The sequence below is a fragment of the Trachurus japonicus genome, chromosome 20, assembly GCF_045865225.1.
Source record: "Trachurus japonicus isolate A0001 chromosome 20, Traja_1.0".
NCBI lineage: Eukaryota > Metazoa > Chordata > Actinopteri > Carangiformes > Carangidae > Trachurus > Trachurus japonicus.
This window is the reverse complement of record NC_140926.1, coordinates 17,738,439-17,760,556: the sequence shown is the minus strand read 5'-3', so window position 1 is coordinate 17,760,556 and position 22,118 is coordinate 17,738,439. Positions and strand designations below refer to the sequence as shown.

The 22,118-nt window shown below is 41.6% G+C and overlaps 1 protein-coding gene across 1 annotated transcript in view; it reads right to left on the bottom strand.

The window, feature by feature from the left end:
* Nucleotides 1–22,118, bottom strand: part of LOC146966778 (vasoactive intestinal polypeptide receptor 2-like) — a 32,592-nt gene that overhangs the window by 2,276 nt on the left and 8,198 nt on the right. Inside the window, exons 2-9 of the mRNA XM_085762692.1 lie at nucleotides 21,705–21,804; nucleotides 20,356–20,463; nucleotides 16,074–16,171; nucleotides 6,080–6,177; nucleotides 4,459–4,597; nucleotides 2,807–2,957; nucleotides 969–1,029; nucleotides 254–323 (exon numbers count right to left, since the gene is read on the bottom strand). Coding sequence (XP_085618818.1) covers nucleotides 254–323; nucleotides 969–1,029; nucleotides 2,807–2,957; nucleotides 4,459–4,597; nucleotides 6,080–6,177; nucleotides 16,074–16,171; nucleotides 20,356–20,463; nucleotides 21,705–21,804 — 825 coding nt within the window. The remainder of the gene's footprint in view (nucleotides 1–253; nucleotides 324–968; nucleotides 1,030–2,806; nucleotides 2,958–4,458; nucleotides 4,598–6,079; nucleotides 6,178–16,073; nucleotides 16,172–20,355; nucleotides 20,464–21,704; nucleotides 21,805–22,118) is intronic.

Here is a 22,118-nt window from a genome sequence, read left to right as displayed (position 1 = left end):
TAAAACATGTTCCCAAGTGTTTCTTTACAAATACATAGTAGGCTACAGTTGTGTGGAAACAACAGTGAGGATGTTAAAGGTCGAGAAAAAACAGAATCCAGGATCTGTCACATGACGTCAAAAATACTCCAAAGAATTCAAAACCATTTAAGTTAAAAATAAATACTGTGCAAACAAACAAAGTCACTTGTGAATAAGGCACAGCTGCATTATGATAGAGATTAGATTAGATTCAGAGTGGGAGGAAACTCACGATGACAGACGCCATGATGGGCCAGTTGATCAGTCTGTTGGGGATCGGCTTTTCATTCATCTCCCAACACCTGGAAATGAGTCAGAGAGGTTTTCTATTGGCCCTCAGCATTTTTAAATTCAGAGCTAAGAAAACTAATCAACAGAAAATGAGAGGCTTCAGTGGTGCACATGAAACTGGGAAATCTCCTGTCAAATCTTGATACCAGTGGGCTTTAATGGTTAAAGTGATGGACTGTGAAGCGTTGGAAGATTCAGATTTCATGAGAACAACAAAGAGACTAAGAAATGGGGAAACAAGTGTTTTCATGCAAGGATCAAATTTGAAAGACAAAAAGCATCTAAAGCTGAAGCAGAGAGAAGCCTCAGGCCAGGGGAGCAAGAAATAAATCATGACATTAATGTTGTTGGGAATATTTGACAGTAGCATTTCAATTAACCTGACTCCATTTGTAAATCAGCTTATTAATAAAGATTAAATGCAAAAAGTGTTGTAGAAAATGCAATGAAGAGTGTAGACAAAAATATGGACAGAACATGATGTTCTATGTATCACAGTAATATTACCGCAAACAATATACTGTTTTATATTTTGTTCCTTGTTCATCTCATATGACATTTGTTTTGTAGCTCTTGCTGCAGGGAGGAGTGGAGGCCACTAGAGGTCAGTCAGTCAGTCAGTCATGTTTAGTGAAACATCAGAGGAGCAGACTCACCATGTGTTCTCCAGGTTTATCCTACATACAATCCATGCCACCAGGAAAACAAAGGGGATTCCTGAAAGAGAGAGGGAGAGAGGGACGAGCACAGGAGAAAGTATGTTTAGATTCCCAGTCTGCCAGACACAGAACATCCTCACAAGCTGCTGTGCAGGAAATGTGACGTCTACGCAGACACACACACACACACACACACACATACTGATGTACATTAACCAGCTGGGGCTGAAAGGTGGAGGAGGAAGTGTTGGTGAAGTGGTGATGGATGGTGGAGACTGGACCGACCGGACTGAGCTAAGGCAGAGGCTGAACCAGACCAGTGTTTACAACCAGACCCCCACCATGACACCCTGTCTGTGGGCCTGTCTGTGCCTCGGTGTGTGTATACTGTATATGTGAGCGCCCATAGCCCGGCTCCTGCCTCTGCAGCTCATTAACAACATGTTACATGTTCACGTCTGTGCAGTAATGAGCGGTGAGAAAAGCCTGGGGAGAAGTGCTGCCATACATGCGTTTCTTGTCAGTCCATTCACCTACAGTATGCTTCTTCTTCCTTTTCTATTTAACAAGAGCCTTGGCCAACAACAACAAACAATAACAGACATGATCAACTGTATTTCCTCCATGATTTAACACCTCCTCCCTTTTCATTTCTCTAACTCTCTTTAAGGTTGAAAAAATCTTGTTCTGCTCATCATTCACACAATTCCCCAGAGTTCAGCCTGCAGGGATCTATGTTGGCCCTGAGAGCTCTATGCACTGGAGTTTAAGAAAACACACGCAAACACATCCACTGTGTTATGAGTATTTTGCAGCACACGAGTTGTAAAAAATAATGTTTCCTGAATTTATATACAGTATGTTTGAGCAGTTGGTACCACTGATGCTGGTGATGTTAAAGGGATGTTTCAACATTTTGGCAAATTTGCCCATTGCCAAAATCCCTATAGTCATAAGAGTAGGTCATTTACCTTTACTTGTTGGTGCAAGCTGTTTTTAGATCGGCAGGGCAGAGACGTGAGCTCTGCACTGCGCACAGTACTTTCGCCTTTTCCTAATCAAACTCATCAAATACACAATCCAACAACTCCAAAACACTACTGTGGAGAAGTTGTGACCTGCACATTTACCACGCTATGAAGTAATAATGGGATGTTATGAGACAGAGTTGTTTTTCGAGGCAAATGCAAAGCCAGAAACACATCCCAGACACGGCTGCTCGGCAGAGTGCCTTCAAAAGCGCAAGTAGTTCAGAGTATTTGCTTTGTGTGTCGTAATTTTACATATACGTTATTATTTCATAACGCGGCGAATGTGCAGGTCACAACTTGTCCACAAGAGCGTTGTTGGAGTTGGAGTTGTTGGATTGTGTATTTAGTTTGATGAGAAACGTAGAAATACCTTGCGTTAGCTGAGCCGCTCGCGTCTCTGTTCCGCCGATCTAAAAACAGCTTGCACTGACAATTAAAGGGAATGAACCTGGGGCGGTGCGTGGCGCAGTGGTTAAAGCAGGTGTCCCCGGTTCGAATCCCGCGTCGGGCAGACCTTTCCTGCATGTCATTCCCCCTCTCTCTGCCTCCCCTTTCCTGTCTATCTCACTGTGGCTATCAAATAAAAAGGCAAAAAAGGCCAAAAAATATACTTAAAAAAAAAAAAAAAAAAAAAAGGGAATGAACCTACTCCTAAAACTATGGGGATTATGGCAACAGGTCAATTTGCCAAAAATGTTGAACAAATATCCCTTTAAACTGGCAAAGTAAGACCTAAAACTAGGAGAACACGTCTCAGTAAGTGAAAACAAAAAGTAAAGAAAATCAGAGTTTGGTGCAGCCAACCCCAGCCGATGAACATGTAGATGGAGAGGGGGGTGGAGTGGGCGCGGATGACCAGCAGCAGCATGTGCAGGTAGAGACCCTCCACCAGCAGCCAGAAGAAGTTTGCCATGATGAAGTAGTTGAAGAACACCAGGCTGGCTCTGCAGCCCACCTACAACAACAACAACATCACAGTTTATTTCATGTATGTTCCAACAGTTCATACAATACAACTGGATGTGATGACATGTGATGGAGTATCGGTTCTTCTGACAGTGAATCAGATACAACTGACTGATTCACTTGAATTGGTGGTGATGATAAAGTTTGAACTCTGGGTCTTCATACACCACACGCTCACACACAGACTCACGGGTCTATTAGGTGCTTTTCTTTTTAGTTCCTAGAACTAAAAGGTTCCTGGCTGTGGCCCATCGTTGTCTGTGTTTCCACCAGGGCCTAAAGTCCTGGGGAAATTATGCAAATCACTACTGAAGTAAATGTAGCCTATAGTCTTTAAATTACACATACGTACAAAAACAAAGAATTTGTCTAAAACAATAATTATTTTGGTAAAAAAACAAAACAATAAGGATCTAGAAGCAGTGTTGGGCAAATTACTCTCAAATTACTGATTAGTCCTTTAAAAAGTAGCCTAATCATGTAACTGTACTGATATAACTTTATTTCAGAAGTTGATTTTTGTGTGTGTTACTGTCTTATTATTTGTTACTCCTTCCCTCAACATAACAAACAAACGAAACAAAAAACAGAATAACCTCCTAAAGTACCACCCCGCGACCAGAGCCGTTTTTTGGGGAACTATTCTACCCGGGGAAAAAAATTTAGTTCCTGGTTCTTCTGGTTGAAACAGACATAGTTCCTTGAAAGGTTCCTGGTTCCTGGGGAAAGTTCCTGCGGTGGAAACGTGGCTATAGATGTCTTTTTTGCATATCACAACAGCAACTTAACCTAGATCACCGTGAACCTGCTTCATGAAACTGCCTGCAAGCAGCGCACCGACAGCTCGGATGTCAGGTTCTTACCACACGTGTGCAAATACCCTGAAGTCAAAGATCCCACTGCTCTCTGCCTCCATGTTTCCTGTCTGTCTTCACTGTCCAATCAATAAAGGCACTAAAAGGCTCCAAAAATAACTTAACAAAACTGCACGCACATTAATCCAGGTTTACTGAAAATAAACCTTTATTATTGATGATTAAATCCAGAAAACTCCCACAGACTGGGCCCGAAAAGCCTGCAGATTATTGTATATGTAGATTAACAGGGATTTGTATACCAGTGCACGTATTACACAGTCAGTCAGTTGGCGCCCACTGTTCTGCCTGCAGGACTTCACCACTACAGCTCGTGCTGCACAAGTCACATGAATATACATAGTAGTAATGTAATGTAGTGATAGATTACTGTAGGTTCATCTTTTGAATTATTGTGATACATTTTTGTAAAAAAAATAATTCATCATACAGTAGATGCAATTGAAAACCTAAAATATATGGTCTCTATGGAGACGGTTGCTCCAGGAGAAATCTGGTGCAGATTCAGGGAAATAAGGGCTTAGTATTTGAACTTGCAGTTGCAAATGTAATAGAAAAGATGGCAGTGAAGGATCTCTTCAGTGTGTGTGTGTGTGTGTGTGTGTGTGCGGTCACCAGCGAGGGCTGCGTGCTGCAGTCAGTGTTCTCGTCGTCTGAGAAGAGCAGAGTGTCTTTGGTCAGCACGGCCACGGCTCGCAGCATGAACGACACAAACAAGTTCAGATGGATGTAGTTCCTCATGCAGTGGAGCCTCCTGCATGCACACACACACACACACAGACACACACACACCAAACAAACACATACACACACACAGACACAAACCCAGACAGAAGAACGTTGAGAAGTGTGTTTACAGACGCTGTCAGGGTGTGAACCCAGTGAGCGATGAGGTATCTAAACACGCCGATAGCAGCCGAGTGAACAGCTGGAGCGCGTCCAGGCCGAGCTGCAGACGTTTCATCAGTCTCACACGTTTCTGCAGCAAACTGTTCATGTGCGCGAGGAAGCGTGTGTGTGAAGTGCGCGTCTACACTTAAGTGTGTATATACAGATTTATGTTATATATCCTGAGTTAGTATATCCTAGCTGCAGTTGGGTTTTCAGGGTCATGTTTAAACACTTGAGGCCGACGTTTTCGCACGACAAATCTTTTGTCTATAGCTGTTGGAGCACAGCACATGTTTAAATCTAAAGTAACAACCTCCTTCTGTCTGAAATAATAACAATCATTTTCCCTTTTTTCATTTTTTTTCGCATAGTGAACTGTATTTATGAATTAGCCTCACCTGCAGAGAAACTGGGCTCTGGGAGATGATTTATAGGAAACTAAATGATAATAAATAGATTAGATTGGTTATTTTTGATGTGTTTTAAACTGGGTCACTGACATCAAAACCAAATCTTGATTTTCTGTGACATTCCTGACACTTTCCTTTCCCATCAGGAGTGACATAATTATCAGACCCAGAGAAGGAGGAGGAGGCTGCATGTAACCAAGGAAAAGTTCACACAGTTTTTCAAAAGACGGATTAAAAGAAAACGTAAACTCCATCATTCCTAAAATGACGCAGGAGGAGTTATATCTACTTTTTGCTGTGTGTTTTTTTGTTATTATTCTAACTTCAGGGTCAATATGTGAGAGGAGAAGATGTAACACTCTTCCATATAAGGAAGAGTCAGGGAGAGAGGGCAAACGGACGAGGAGATGGACGAGGACGCCGGGACAGAGGCGGGACAAGTGAAGTCAGACAGAGCAGGAGGGTGGCAGAGCGCTGTGTTCTCTCTGCAGGTTCAAACCAGAGCGATTGATATAAAATATATATTGATATATTGATATGTTATATCTATCGCTCTGGTTCAAACTAATGACAAAGTTTGAACCTGCAGCCTTCAGACAGCAGCTGACGAAGACCAGAAAGAGAGCACACATTACTCCAATTTTAACATTTTAATTGTATGAAAAGTGCTATAGAAATCAAGTTTGATTGATTGACTGATTGAGGTGTTGGTGGTGGGGGGTTGACTTTGTTTACTTGAGACTGACCTCAGCTCTTCAGTCTTCTGGTCATTCCTGCTTCTACAAGTTATTCCTGATATCGCGTTAAGAAACATGTCCGTCTGTGCAAACACCATTGTGCAGTGTGACACCTTAAGATGCATGAGGCAGTTTGGTGGACGTCAGTGTGTGTGTGTGTGTGTGAGAGTGTGTGAGTGAGTGTGTGAGTGTGTTTACCTGAATAAGCAGATGATAATGGTGCTGGTGAGCAAAGCGATGAGCGACAGGCTGTGGCCCAGCGTGGACAGGATCCTCACCACTCTGTAGAAAACCAGCTGGACACAGAAAATACATATACGGTGCATTAAAAAATATGTATATATATATAAAAAAAAATATATGACAATGAAATAGAGGAGAAAGTAAATCATCTCATAAATTTCCCTGCTTATATTACGGCCACTTAACTATCAAAACATTCATAAGAGAAGCAGTAAAATCCCTGTGTTGGATTTCATCACTGCACAAATAAAGCTAAGCTGAGGCAGGATGGAATGATGATTCAGTAAAACATATGACTGTAAGCTATAGATAATAAATAGATTAAGAATAAATTAAACTCAGCTTAGACTGAGTTTGCCCCAGGGATGTGGTTTCTGTAAAGACAGGAAATAAACGCCACTAGAGGGAGCTGCTCTCTGTTCCTTTATCACACATCACATGCAGGAATTTAGTGAAGAGGTATTGTTTGTTCATATGAGAGGCTGCTAACAGTGAAGATTAGGAGTCATGATAATTAAGACCCACGGAAATAAAATCTAAATATAATTCAGGCTTTCTGAGGCATTAATGAAAAATGAACAGGCGCTGCAGCTTCTTAAATATTTGATGACACACAGGAGGATTCGTAAAACTAATGAAACTTTTTCACACCTTTCAAAAAAAAGAAAGATGAATGACTGTGTTCAAGTGTTTTTATATTTTTAATAATATAATCTGATCAAACAGAGGAGCTTTTTATTCCAGTAGCTGCTACATCCTCCTGAGGCGTTTCTTAGAGATGCTCCTGCTGTGATCGGCAGCCTCGCTAAGCTGTGGCTCCTTTTTCCACAGCGGAGAGGCTCTTTCACAATAAGAGCGGGGTCAGGAACAGGATGAGCGTCTGGTCCATCTCAAAACTGTGCTCACTCTCCACGAACTCCTCGAGTCGGCACATTACACACACACACACACACACACACACAGGGGTGGCTCTGCTGTGGAGCTGTGTTATACTGCCCACCGCTCGTGTGTGTGTGTGTGTGTGTGTGTGTAATGTGCCTGGCGTTCATCGCTCTCTCATCATCTATAAACAACATTCCCCATGTCTGACACACCATCTGGCTATTAACCAAACACACACACACTATCTCTTTTTCGGTATGTACTATATGAAGACATACAGTATCACATTACTGTAATACACACTCATTTGTACCATTCATGCTGACACACAAAGTAGACAGACAGACAAAACGAACAAACAAACGAACGAACGAGAGATCGATCACTAGATAGATGCTCTTGATGATGTGAAAGCTCAGTGTAGTCTCACCGCCCCGTCTGTCCACTGTACACATATGGACAAATATCCAGCTGTGTATCTGACGCTGGCAGCCTGGCATCAGCGTCTCATTCCTGAGTTTGATTCTCAGGCCTTCTGGCTGGGAGCTGATGACCTGCTGGCTCTGGTCTGCAGCAGCCACACTGCCTTCTATATCCAAACACATCTCCATCTCCAAACTCTGGCGCGCTCGCCCTCTCTCCGTCTTCCTCCCTGACACCGGGGGAATTAGAGCGATGCTGAACTTCAGGCTGAGACGCTTCCTGGCCCTGACAGAAGTCTAACTCTGGTGGAGCAGCTCTGTCTTCTGCTCCTGTAAGGTCGCTGGGGTTTTACATCAAGATCAAGTCATGACAGAGACCTGCATCTGCAGACTGTAACCATATTCATTTTAGACTTAGGATTTGTGTCAGTAAAACCTGGACCTATCATCCACTGTGCACGATACCAGCTCCATAAAGAATGGTTTTCTTCAACCTGGTGGAAAGACTGAAACCAGCAGAGAGCAGCAGATTATGACAGATATGACGATCAGGAGTTACCTGACATCATCAAGATGCAACCTACAGTACAAACATCCCATTACCTCAATAACTGACACATCTGCAATAAGCCACACCAGCTGGAGATAAGTCTTCTAAAAGAAGAGTAAACAAAGATTCCAAGTGATCACAAGAAACAACAAACTGCATCCACTGTGTTTCATCCTGTTTGCACAAAAATTTGCTGCTTCCAATTTTTTTTTTGCAATAATCTTGAAAGTGAAAAACTCCCATGATAGCACATCTTCACAACACAATCAAAGTATATTTTCTATTATTGTTTTGTTATTGTATATTATCGTTGATGGTGGTTTTCTTTGAAGCAGATCATTGTAATGTAGTCAGTGTCAGGCCTTTTCAAGGATTTAAAAATATTTCAATTCAAATGGATTGGGGGGGGGGGTCAATCAATGAACAATTAGATATTAAATTTCAATGTAATATCTGATCCTCTCCCAGCTGAAGTCAAAGTATTTTACTGAAGGTCTACCCTGACTGGAAACTGGACCTTTGGACACAATGTGTGACCTGAGAGTCATCACTGAGGATCACTGAGGTCACATATATCAGAGGCATCAAGGAGTAATACAGTACCATTGGAAATGTTAAAGGTGAACAATACAGTTTTGAAGTCAATAAAAAAAGCAGCTGGAGGAGGAGGAGGAGGAGGAGGAGGAGGAGGAGGAGGGTCCCAGCTGATACCTGAGTAAAGGTGTCAGATTTTAACATTGATTCAACAACTTAATGCCTACTGTGCACCGTTTCAAAATCAAATCACGTCATAGGCAATCTGTATTTATCTTTAACCATTTAGTAACCATGGTGACACATGAGCATCAGCGTGTGACGTCTGGTCTCGGCCGAATGTTTTCCAGACGGAAAACCTCTGTCTCTTCAGCAGGAAACAAATAGAAGCTTCAGTGAGAGTCAGAGCGCGGGAGACCCACACCTGAGGGCTCTGGACAGGATCAGCCAGCTGTGTGTGTGTGTGTGTGTGTGTGTGTGTGTGTGTGTGTGTGTGTGTGTGTGTGTGTGTGTGTTCTCAAAATTCACCTTTACGCTCTGCTGTTTTCTTTCACGCTGCTCAGCTGGTCGTGTTGTTCTCTGCTGTGTTGTCTATGTGCAGGGTTCCTCACTCACTCTCAGCTCCTCATGTTTGTGTGTGTGTGTGTGTTTAACTGGTTTCATCTGTTTGTTTCTCTGGTTCAGACTTTATAAGCAACAACATTCACAATTACCCCGTTCACCACAGGCTGAAACACACCATCACTGTGGTGTCTACAGTCACTGCTTAGCCTCTTATAAAGAAAATCATTACTATACTAAACTTTTTCATGGAGAGAGAGAGGGGGGATGACAGGCAGCAAAGCACCATGGGTCGGATTCACAGCCATGACTGATGAAAGCCAACATGGTCGCCAGGTGAAACTGTTTCAGTAGAATCCTCTACTCATTCTTGAAACAGTTTTCTCTCAAAATACTCTTGTGAGTTAAAAACTATCCATCTACAACACTGCATTGTGTCCATCTTGTTCTTAGATGCACAAAATCTGTTGCGCTGCTGTTTTAACTTTAAAGCGCCTCAAGATCATGCAGCATCTACAGTAGCTGTTGTCATGGGAAAATCAATAATCTGTTTTCTCACTGTTGAGGGATCTTCTATAATGTAATATGTGTGTGCTGCAGACTAAGTGCAGTGTGCCTGCAATGGAAAACTTTTTTATAAAACTTTTTTTTTTTGGATTTGTGCTGAACACCATATGTGAACATGTTTACACACAGAGACGGAAGAAAAACAGAGCAGCGATGAGAAAAAGTTACTGTAAACAGAGAAATAGAGGGAGGTGACAGAGACTCTAGAGGGAGAGGGGGAGAGAGAGGAAAAATATACAGAAAGAGACTGAAACTCTGTCTGCAGAGAAACTGATGGATGCTCTCACTGAGGAGGAGAGGTGTTAAAGGTTTGGTTTCGCCTGCACAGGATCTAACATGTTGTTTAACAGTTTAGTTTTCCAGTGTTTGCAGCCGTTCATCCTTCAAAACACCTTCTCAGCCTCAGTGGGAATAAACCTTGTGAAGTGGTTTGGACACCCTGTGACTTTATTCTTAGCTGAGATCAAGTTAAAAGAGAGCCTTCAAATATGTCACTGTATTTCTGTAATAATTATATTCATCACAATGTAGTTAAACACTAGTGCGTATTCTCCTTGCCATGGTTAAATACATTTTTCATGCTCACACATGTTGTTTTTGTGGAAGCAACTGTGTGCAACAGGTTTCTGTTTCTGTGGTTGGTAGATATGATATGAATGTTTCCAAATATATTTCTAAAAGATACTCCATCAATATTAAATCATCATACTGCAAGTATGGTGACATTTAAAGGGATAGTTCAATATTTTGGCAAATTGGCACATTGCCATAGTTTTAGGTTCGTTACCTTTAATTGTCGGTGCAAACTGTTTTTAGAATGGCGGAGCAGAGCTGCGAGCTGCTCAAAGCTACACTACAGAGGCTAATGGGATTTCTTGGTTTCTCTGGGCCAATTTGCCAAAATGTTGAACTATCCCTTTAACATTTTTTCATGAGCTGATTCTCAAACATTTGTGATTTTCATAAAAATAACAAAACCTGATTTCTTTTTTTAATTATGAATGAACTTGACTGTCTTTATACATTAGGTATGATGACGGATTTGTCCTTGACACTTGTCTAATAAAAGGCCACTAATGAGTCACTCTGACTTCCCTCTGATTGTGAGAGCTGAGTGCGATCTCTGCTGCAGCGTGGACACAGTAATAGCTCCGGATATTCTCTCCGTGCTGGATGTTACTCGCTTATTTAAAGCTCAGTATGAACCACAGGGTCCTGGAATGCAGCCGCAGCCACAAGCAATATCTGGGAAGGTCAAAGAATAAGCTGCATGGCATCACAAAGGATGCCTGGGGTGGGGGGGGTGCGAAGGTGGGAGCGGACCCACACAGCCACCTGCATCACTCGCAGGGGTCAGATACTCAGCTGTGTCATTCTGCTTCATAAGCCTCTAAAGAGTTTATCTGAAGAGAGGAAGAAGAAAACATTTCCTCCAGTTCTCGTCCGTCCTGTGAGGAGGCAGATCTGGGAACAGACGGAGGAGGATTAGAGGGCAGCGAGCGCAGAGACCCAGAGCTGAACTCCACACGTCTGCTGCAGGAGCTGCAGGTCTAAGCCGGTGTCTCGCCACAGGTCCACACAGCAGACACCGAGCAGCTCCCCGAACACACTGTCACTGTGCAGCTGAACAACCTCACTGATGTTTACTATCGCAGCAGTTTTATCTCAGATTGATTTTGTGGTTTTGTGTTAATAAAAAGGAAGAAGGAAGGTCTCCAGGTTACTTGGCATGTCTCTGTCTCTGGAAGACTGCCAGGAGACGCAGTAAACAAAGTCAAGAGACAGACAGTTGTTGAGGGGATAGAGGAGTGAGGAGCACAGAAGGTTGAATGTGAGTTATTCTTGAACCTGTACCCTGGTGTGGGTGTGATCTCTGTCAACATGGGAATCTGGAGATCAGCAGTCACAGATTGTACAGACAGAGATAATCAGACCTTTTTTCCACCGAGATGGTTCCAGTGCTGGTTCGGGGCCAGAGCCCGACTTAGCACCGGTACTTTGCTTTTCGACCGCCTAAGTGTTACAGAATTGCCTATATATTATGTACTCTGTTTTTATACTTGAATGCACATAAGTTGATATAGCCTATGTTTTGAGATATCATGTATTCTACTATGAACTGAAGACTTCTCCGGTTTGTTCTTGGGCTCCCAATAAAAGAATCGGGTTAACATTTAAGCACCGGCTCCTGGCTCTCTAGACTGGTTCCAGACAAGCACCAACTACCCAGGACCAGCGCAAAGATATACACTGATGTTATCAATATCTTATTACGTTTGTTTAACTGCTATGTAATCAATGCAAGCACAGTCGAAGCTGAGTGGCTGAGCTACAGGCCGTTGGCTAACAACGGCTAGTGGCCATTTGCTGCGATAACAATGAAGACAGGTAGCCAGCAGGCCTAATAGTCTAGATCGCAATGTAGGCTTGCTCAATGTTGTGCTTTTGAGCGTAACTGAGTAAGCAGAGACGTATACAGTTACGTATTTATGATTTACACTGACATAAACCGGTTCTTTGGAGGCACGTGAGTTGTGTTTGACAAACACAATATAAATGTATGAGGAGAGGAGTCAGCAGCAGATTAACAGCAGAGATATCAGAGGAGTCCCTCATTAATGAATTGGTCTCAGCAGTGACACATAAACAGAACTTCTTTAAATTCAACAACAACATCATTCATCTGGATTTAGGGATGATCTGATTATATTTTGGTGGTTAAAGGTCACAGGCAGTGTGATGAACACACACACAAAAGATTTAACTCTGAGACTTCATGCAATAATCACGGGCAAACTTCACACAGATTGTTCATATGACTCTGGATAAACAGGAAGTAACCTGAGTTGCAAGTTTTGTGTGCTTTTCCTATCCAAGTCTAATTAATTTGCAAAAAAGTAGATTTTTACTTCTACTTCTAATTTTATTTGTTTGTATTTGTATTCTGGAGAGTACTGCAATAAAACCATTTCATAATTTATTATTGTCATCCTCATAATGTTAAAGGTTTAGTTTTGCATATTTTTTGTTTGTCTGTTGCAGTGCACATCATGTCAATGTTGGTCTTGGGAGGGTTGTGTGTACTTTTAAAGTATTCTCTCTCTCTCTTTTAGTATCTTCTCTATGTGTTTTTCAGATTGCTAGATACATCAGAGACTAGATAACATGGTGTGTGTTGTGATAAGAAGATGTTTGTCGGATGCAGTTCTGCATGGGGACAGTTTCTGGACAAATATAATGGACTTGGTGCAGAACAACACCTAAAGGTGAGGAGGTTCCAGATTAACAGTGTGGACCAGTGTGCTACATATTAGATGTTATAAAAGTGATAGCAGCTCACACACACACCAGGCTCCTTCAGCTTCCATTGCACTTTGTCATTCACGCACTGACCCTTTAAACATGCACCAACCTGCTCACCCATCTGTCTGTGTGCAAAGAAACACACACATCATCTACACACACAAACAGAGCGAGGAGCCGATGAGGGACCCGTCAGGTTTCACGGTGGCCTGACCCTGGCCTTCCTCTGTGTTTATCTGTGTCGCCCTCCAACAGATAAACACAGACAGAGATGCTGAACCTGCTGAGCTGACACGGGATCAGCCTTTTCTCCACCTCAGTGTGCAAGCGCTGAAACAAAGGCTGCTGATCTTCTAACCCATTTGAAACCAGGTCAGTGAGAGGATGTGCAGCAGGAACTGCTGAGACAGATGTTCATTATGTAGGTTTGTTAATTAACCTAAAAGCCGAACAACAAAGTGGTGGACTCAGTGTGAGGGAGATTACTGTGTTGCTTTTGTTGAATGTTTTTTTCCTGCACATCTTTGACTGATCTCTCAAAGGTTCAGCAGATTTCTGTAGATTCTTTTGTGTTCCTATTTTGTCCTCTGCTCGTCTTCAGCCGGAGCCAGTCCTACTTCCCTGCTGCATTTTTACACCCTCAATAAAACCTACAGATTTAAATCAGTACAAACTAAGGAGACAGACTGGAGCTATGGTCTACTGAGAGTTTTCTTGGTCGTAATAAGCTGCTGCACAAACGAGCAGTGGCCTTGTTCTTTACAGTCTGTCATCTTTCCCCCTGTTGGTTACAGCCATTAAAATTCCTACTGTGTTTCCAGTGTAAGTGATGAAGCCAAACTCTACAGATGATTTAGCACAAAATTTCCTCTCAGTGTTTCTATGCCGAGCTGCAGTAGAGGGACAGTGACACAAGGGAGAGTTCCCTACTAAAACTCATCATCATCATCTCACTCTTTAAAGGTCTAAAGTCAGCAGCTCTGTTTCTTTAACATTTTCAGCTTTATTCTACAGCTCATTGTTTTCTAATGAGCTCCAACACTGTTGCATGCACTTTCATGGAAACATTTTAGTTTAGATTTCATAAAAACTGGTCATGTGGTACCGCTGTATCGATGGATAGTCATCTGGTACATTGGTAAATGCAGTTTTATCTTCTTTTAATGAATTTAGTTCACGTTTTATCCAATGCACAGCGGCTCATCTGATCATGTGAAAGTGGTTGTTGACCACACACGAGCAAACAAAAAAAGAGTTCTCAAAGTTCAGTTTCCATGTTTCATTTTGCTGATTATGTGATATGACCAAAACAAAAGCTCTAGAAATTAAGCAATAAAGTTTCCAGTAACAAATGACCTGAATTTAGTTCAGCTATGAGCACTGCACTGGAAATTCCGGTATGCACCTTTAGATAAGATAAGTGTGCGAGCTGTTAGTGGTTAACACTGTTACAGCTTCTATATCTGTGGGATCATCTGTGATCATAGAGTGGTTTTTAATCTCATAGTTTCATGTCTCAGGATTGTTTATTTGAGTGATTGTCAGATAAAACTGTCACATTTCAACACAAGAAGAAAAAAAGAAAAGAAAAATTGAGGTTGTGCATCACAGCACTTTCTTATTCTTTTGAGTCTGTCCTGTAGGCCTACAGTATTAAACGAGCCCACTGCGGGTTGTTATGGTCCACTCCACAGCCCGTGGGTGCAGCAGTTATGAGGTGGAGGTGAAAGGAAAAAATGTTTGAAGAGAGGCAAAGTCCATGTCAGGAGGACGCAGGGTTAGTATGACAGCGCAGAACAGTAGCCATGGCAACAAAGACTATGTAATGTCAAAGAAGTAGGCTACTAATTTCAACCAAAACTTAACATTTTCTTAAAGCTAAACAAGCCATGATCATTATGAGAGTAACCACGGCAACAAAGGTAGGTAAAGCCTGGTAGCCTACACAAGATTTTATAAATCTCAACCTTTTTTTTATATGTGAGAGACCCCACACATGAAGATAAAAAATCTTTGAACAGTTTTGATAGTGTTGTGTGTGGTGTGCTCCGATATTCCAAATACAGCACACCACACACATAAAGGTTTGTCTGATGACACACTAAATCTCATCCCCCATGCCAGAAATCTCGCGTGATCAAACGTGATCTGACGTACTTTGTTGGTGGTAGCCATGGAGCCGTTAGCCACACTGGTTTGTTATGCTACGTGTGCTGCAGTCAGTTCGCTTCTTTATTGGTTAGCCTACATTCAATTTCACGTCACATTCCACAGATTCGGTGACTCAGGATCGTCGGGTTCCCCCACACACAAGCCGACTTTTGATCCATACGTTTTACGAGCCGATTGTCGGGAGAATTTGACTCGTAACACACCACACACCACAGGAGAATCTCATAAGATAATCTTAAGAGCCTAAGATAATCGGCAGATTTTTGTCCGTGGTCGGATGGGGGAAAATCGGGGCAAAATCAGCCAGATTATCTTTATGTGTGTGGTAGGCTTAACCCACATTGTAGTTGCAGCATCTCATTGAAGTGTGGTGCCCTCCAAGTGAGCTCACACAGACACACTGAATATGACTCGTGACCCCATTTTGACATCACAAATTTCTGGCGACCCCTGATCACGTGCAGTCATGTGATCACAGTTGTCAATCAAGATACGTCGGCTCAGATATTTTTACATGCTGCATTTTATTTGAACTGGATTTATATTTGAGAAAGTGAAATTATAGAAAACAGTGGTTTAAGATTTTATCAGTATTTTTTTTTTTTATCAATTACTAGACATTCCAGGCGACCCCATGTGGGGTCCCGACCCCAAGGTTGAAAAACACTGGTTTATATGTACTGTATGGTGTATTATGTATATGAATGTTAGCCTGCATGTGTGAGTGTTTAGACTCAGTGTACATGTTGCTATGTGTCAGTTCTGCTTCTCATACTTTTCACCACTTGTGATCAAACTTGTTTGAAAGGTTTTGTGCTGATATCACTTGAGGTCTGATCTGCAATCAGCGGCACAGAGAATGTGAAACTGAGCATAAAGAGGTCAGATCAGATAGCAAACACACACACAGCAGCTCCAAAGTGAAGCTGGAGAGAGGTTTCTGTGCAGGTGGACTCACCTCATGAGGTTCTCCTGTGTTGTTGGACCAACAGGCGGTGGTGATGACGGGGTAGACTTCTGACCAGCCTCCCTCTGTACAGTTCCTGCTCAGGTTTCCTGAGACACACACACACACACATGTGGTCATTTTCAGATCTGAAAACTTTGATTAATTAGTTTTTAAGTAAAAAAAAAAAAAAAAATCATAAATCACAAATTTCCTTTGATTTGATTATTAGTCAAATATTGAGACAACAACATGATCATTCACTTGTTCCTTTCTCTGTATAAATATATATATATTATTATTAGTTAATCATTTTGATGAATAAGTTGTAGCTATAACCTTTAAACAATGTTTGTATCTAGTTTGGAACTGTACAATTCACAATTACATAACATCTTCATGGGTATTTTATAGGCTGATTTTCAGTGATTTCAGTGTCTGTGGTTTTTCCCAGCAGAGTGAACACATTTGTGTTTGATACAGAATAAATTAGGAGGTGACCGGTCCACTGTAGAACAATATGAGATGTGGTTGGTGTCATTGGGTCACTTCATGGGAAGATGGTGCTGACACTACTACGTGGGAATCTCAGTGTAAATACAGCGGAAGACGCCTGGAGAGGGTCGGCCATGTTGACTGCATGTTGGCAGCAGATTGTGTTTCAACACGGCCTCGTTGTAAATACACTTGATGTTGTTGTTCTCCACAGTCATGCTGCACACAGGCTCAGTTAGGAGGCCAGACGACACATCCAACATCTCCTGCTACATTTATTGAGTCTGTTTATCATTGACTTGTACTAGAGCCCTATATTCTGTATTTCTGTCACGTATTGCCTTTGTTTAAATTAATCATTATTAGTTTGAATCATTGCTTTGTTGACTTTTACAGTCAATGACGTAGTTATCATGTGTCAAGGTCAGTGTGGCCATGCAGACAAGGCAGCTTTATTTGTACAGTACAGTTCATTCACAAGGGCAATTCACAGTACTTTACCGAACACTAAAATATAGGTCTATATAGGTCTGGGGCGGTGTTTAGCTCAGTTGGTAGAGCACCCGCCCCATATGTTGAGGCTATAGTCCTCCCTGCAGGCGGCCCCGGTTCGAATCCCGCGTCGGACGGCCCTATCCTGCGTGTCATTCCCCTCCTCTCTGCCTCCTGTTTCCTGTCACACTCTCAACTGTCCTATCTAATAAAGGCATAAAAAGCCAAAAAAATATACTTTAAAAAAAAAAAAGTATAAAGGTCAAATCAATTTCTCTAGGTTTACAATACATAACAACAGCAGAGGTGCAGACAAGAGATGCAAAGATACAGTAAAAAAAAAAAAAAAAAATTCAAATTTAGACTTAGTTTCATGTGATGTTGCATGCTGAATGTCACGTTGTGTAATTTGTGGAAATTTTGAGTGATTTCTCTGAGTGACAGGAAGCCAGTGTAATAACTGGGGTTATGTGGTCATACTGTAATTGCAAAGTTTTGTCAGGACCTGAGAAGCAGCAGCACCAGATGCATCAAGAAAAACACAATTCACTGTTCTTTAATAAATATAATTACATTTAAAAAATGATCTTATGGGTTTAAGTTGTGAATATGTATTATTTTCCTGAATCCTGTGCATATTGAGACACAAATCAAACACTATTTTATGAAATTTTATGTATTTTAATATGTTGCACCCAATCCCAGGGTTGGGGTCGGGGGCTGCATCTGAATGAAGTGATTTATTATGTGTAATCATCTTTAAATTGTGTTTGTAATGAATAGATAGATGTACAGTAAATTTGATATGTAGAACTTTAATTTGTCTAGTTGGTAAAAACATAACACATTTTATAATAATAAAAAACAAACATCCCCAGTCCTTCTTACAGATATGGTGTTTCTGTTTTTCACAAGTCTATCAGTAAATAAATTAAAAGTTAACTTCCCTCTATAAGCAAAGTGTCTGTTAGATTTATCTGATGCAGTCAGCAAAACTATTTGTAATAAATCACAGATTAAAATTTGAATATATACCAGGATTCACTTAACTTTTCTGACATTAACTTCATGTGTTGTTATGATTTAAACTGTTACTTTACATGCTGATAATTTAGTTTTCTACATCCAAACAACTCATGGGTTATCAGTCGTCCACATTCAGAGGCCGACGTGTTGACGGACAGGAGAGACAGGATGTTTAATAGTCACAGTCTCAGTCAGTGACTTCCAATGTTGTGCCGATTACACGGCTCATCTGTTAACCGGGGGGTGGGGGCAGTGAGTAGATGAACCAGCTGCCGACAGATGCTGCCGCTGACGGGGAAACAGGCGAGAAAGTCGGCCGGCCCAGATGCTGTCAGCCGCCCCGTGAATAATTTGACTCATTAACAGGAAGAGGCCGACAGAGGAGAGATCAAAACACAGCGATGGAGGGATGGAGAGGGTGGTGACGGAGGAGAGATCAAACACAGATGGAGGGAAGGTGAGATGAGCACATTCACAGCTTTTGCACCTGAAGCTGGTTTAGTTTAGTTTAGTTTTTACAATGTGGTCAAACGAGGAGAAATAAAATGAGACAATGAGATAAAAAGTAATCACCATTATTTCTTTTCAAAATAAACTACTTGAATTTTTTTTCATTCTTTTTTTAGTCTCATGTTGTATATTGTTATTCTCTGTGTCATTCTTGGGATATTATGAGCTTGTGTTACAGGTTTATGCCTGTGGCCTGTACACTCATACTGAGTCATGTAAATGTAAACACTGTGGTTTTATTGTGAGTCTGTCTGTGCTCTGTGTGTGTCAGACAGTACACACACTGCTCATTCCTACTAATGGTTTATTTCACAATCAACAGGTGGTGATAATAACGCCACAAGAAATACAACAACGAGCCATTAAAAGACAGAAGATGGAGAAAACTGCCAGGCACTACATGTGTTTTCCACATTTTGTTTGTATTTTGTGTGTAAATCAAATTGTAGGAAATACAAATGTATGAACTTGAAGGTTTGATGTTGTGTGGATGTTACAGTAAACACGGTGGTTGTGATGAGAAAATGACACACAGCACCTTTAACGTAGAGTGTAAATCCATCTTCTTCTGTATCAAGATGTTTGATTATTCATCTGTTCTCCCTCACTGTGTAGACCAGTGATGTGCTGAGCTCAATTCAAATTAAAAAGGACAAAACTCACTCAGCACATTTCAACATCCTGTTGCTCTATTTTCTGGCCAAATTGGCACAAATGCACCTCGCACCGCAACATTTTACATTTACAAGACGATCTCAGGGTTTGTTTATAGTGATTTTTCAAACTAAACCTAGCACAGACACTTTTCAGCTGTTACATCACCGCCAAAACACTTGTTGAGCCAAGTTTTTATCTTTGTTTTTGTCAATTCCAAGAAATTCTGTCTTGATAAAAACATTTCAGAGATCTCTTCTAGGAAACTGTTGATTACGACTAAATGAAATGAGTGAAGGGAGAGAGATGAAATCAGAATTGAAGACAGGAACTGGGAGAGAAAGTGAGTGATGCACAGAGCGACAGTGAGGAAGGTTAAGATGGCAGGGTCAGAGCAGGAAAGGGAAGGAGGTGGGGGGATGAAAGAGTTGGCGGGCTGCAGCGTGCACCGACGACAGAGGACGGAGAGGATCAAAGGCAGAGCGACAAGAAGTAATCAACGTGATGGATGAAGCAAAACGAGTCGACTGAAAGACGAGAGTTTTGTGGAATTAACTGTGAGAGGAAGCGGCGGGGAGAAGGAAGCGGACACGAGCGCCGACACACACTCAGCTGGTTCAGTCCAGGACGAACCATCGCTGGTCGTTATCACTGCGCTTCAGTCTGGACTGAAAAACAAACACACAGGAAGTGGACACCAGACACTAAAACTCACACTGTCATCACATCAGCTTCAGAGCAGTCAACTGATCACTGATCCACCTCTGTTTCTATTACTTTTGTTTTGGTTTTAACCATTTAATCCAAGATCTATCAATGAATTTATGTATGTAATTTTTATTGATTGATTCACAGTCTGTTTGACTGATGGATTGATTCTTGATCGAAAAGTAGATTGGCACACATTAGAAAATCCATAGCAACCATCATAAACACCATAGTAACCACCTAGCATCCAGCAGGATACCACTAAGCAGGAGCATCCACAGCCGCCACTGGTCACACTGTATCTTACCTGATGGGTGACACAATTCCAGATGTGTGAATGTGTGTGTGTGCGTGTTGGTGTGCGTATGAATGTGTGTGTTTTTGTGTGTGAGAGAGAATTGAAGCTCACCATTTTTTCCAAAAAGCTTCAGAAGGGGGGAGGGGCAAGGGAGGGTTTTCACCTCGCCAACCACTGCGTTCTGCCAACAGGACACGTGGCTCCATTCACCATGACATCCTGCACACACACACACACACACAGGACACAGTTATTCATGTTGGGACGTTACACTGACTTCCCCTCTCTGTGGGCAGTTGAACACAGGAGCAGACGAACAGATGATGTTGAGAAAAAATTGATTCACATAAGTATCACAATATATATATATATTTTTTTTTACAATTTTTATTTCAAAAATCGATTTTTTATTTGAATTTTTTTTTTTTTTTAATATTGTGCAATGTGCATTTGTTTGCCTTTTTTTTTTTTTACATACAGAGGTTTTGAAAAGGGTTTAAGTTCACTTTCCAAATCCAGTTTAACAAAGCCAGACTAGTAATTCAAGTTCTTTGTTTGTCAAATGTATAGGCTCCTACAGTCTTTGTGTGCAGATAAATGTTAAAATGTAGCAGTTTACCTCAGTCTATATCTCATTTGGTCAGAAAGGCTTCAGAAGCCTGTTTTTTCTATACTCTTTTATTTTTGCCTCTTTTATGCAGTACAGGCTTTTGAAAAGAGAGTTTTGCTGCTGAATAAATCTTAAAAACTGACTTACATGTGATGTGTATTTTTGGGGAAAATATGGTTCCTGGAATAGTCTGTAGACAATCATAATCATTCAACTGTTTCACTGGTGTTAGAAAAGAGAACATCTGCAATATCGTAGATGATTTAAAATCCAATCGACATCCAAAAAATCGTAGAAGAATCGAATCATGGGAAAAGCATATCGTCCCAGCCCTAGTGTTTACACTATGACACACACACACACACACACACACACACACACACACACACACACACACACACACACACACACACAGCAGCTCTGTTTTTCCTAACAGGCTGCATGTGTTTCACCACAGTGAAAATTAAAAGCCTTTGTTATCTGTGTGGTTTACAGCCCGTAGACTATGGGCTCTTTCTCACGCCTGTCTATTGACATGTACGTGTTTCTGTGTGTGCATATGAGTGTGCAAGAGTGTAAGTGTGTGTGTACATTTCCTGTACTCCTCGTGAATATGGAGCACTTGGCCCGAAAGGTAAATAAATGATTGATTGTGAGTGTGTTACAACACAGGTTGAAACAGCGTCCAGACACACCCTCCTCACATAGCTGACCTCAGTCAACACACACACACACACACACACACACATCTGTGTTTTTGGCGTTTTTGTTACTGCACATGCCAACATTGTTAAAGTTTTCATGATGAATTTGTCTGTGTGTGTGTGTGTGTGTGTGTGTGTGTGTGTACCTGTGCTGGGGGGCGTGTTCTGCTGCAGCTGTGTGCGACACTCTCTCTCTGCTCTCTGGATCTCCCACTGGAACTTGCAGTTGGGAAACTTTCCATCAACCTGTCGGAACCAGAGGAAATAAATATTATGAATATTATCTCCAACGTGAACAAACCTCCTGCGTCAGTCAAAAGTTCAGCGTCTGGTTTCTCCGAGTCTCGGCCCGACTCTCCGCTGTTTGATTAACATACAACCTCTGAATTTCTGGACTAAAGTTCATTTTTCCTCAGTCTGACAGTGTGAGATAAGTCGCCTGGAAACACAAAGAAAAGCCTGAGCAGTTAAACAGGGTCCAGGGTTTAGTACCACACAACTCCTTAGTTTCTACAGTGCAGCCTGACTTATCACTGTTGGACTGATTATGCAATTGGAGT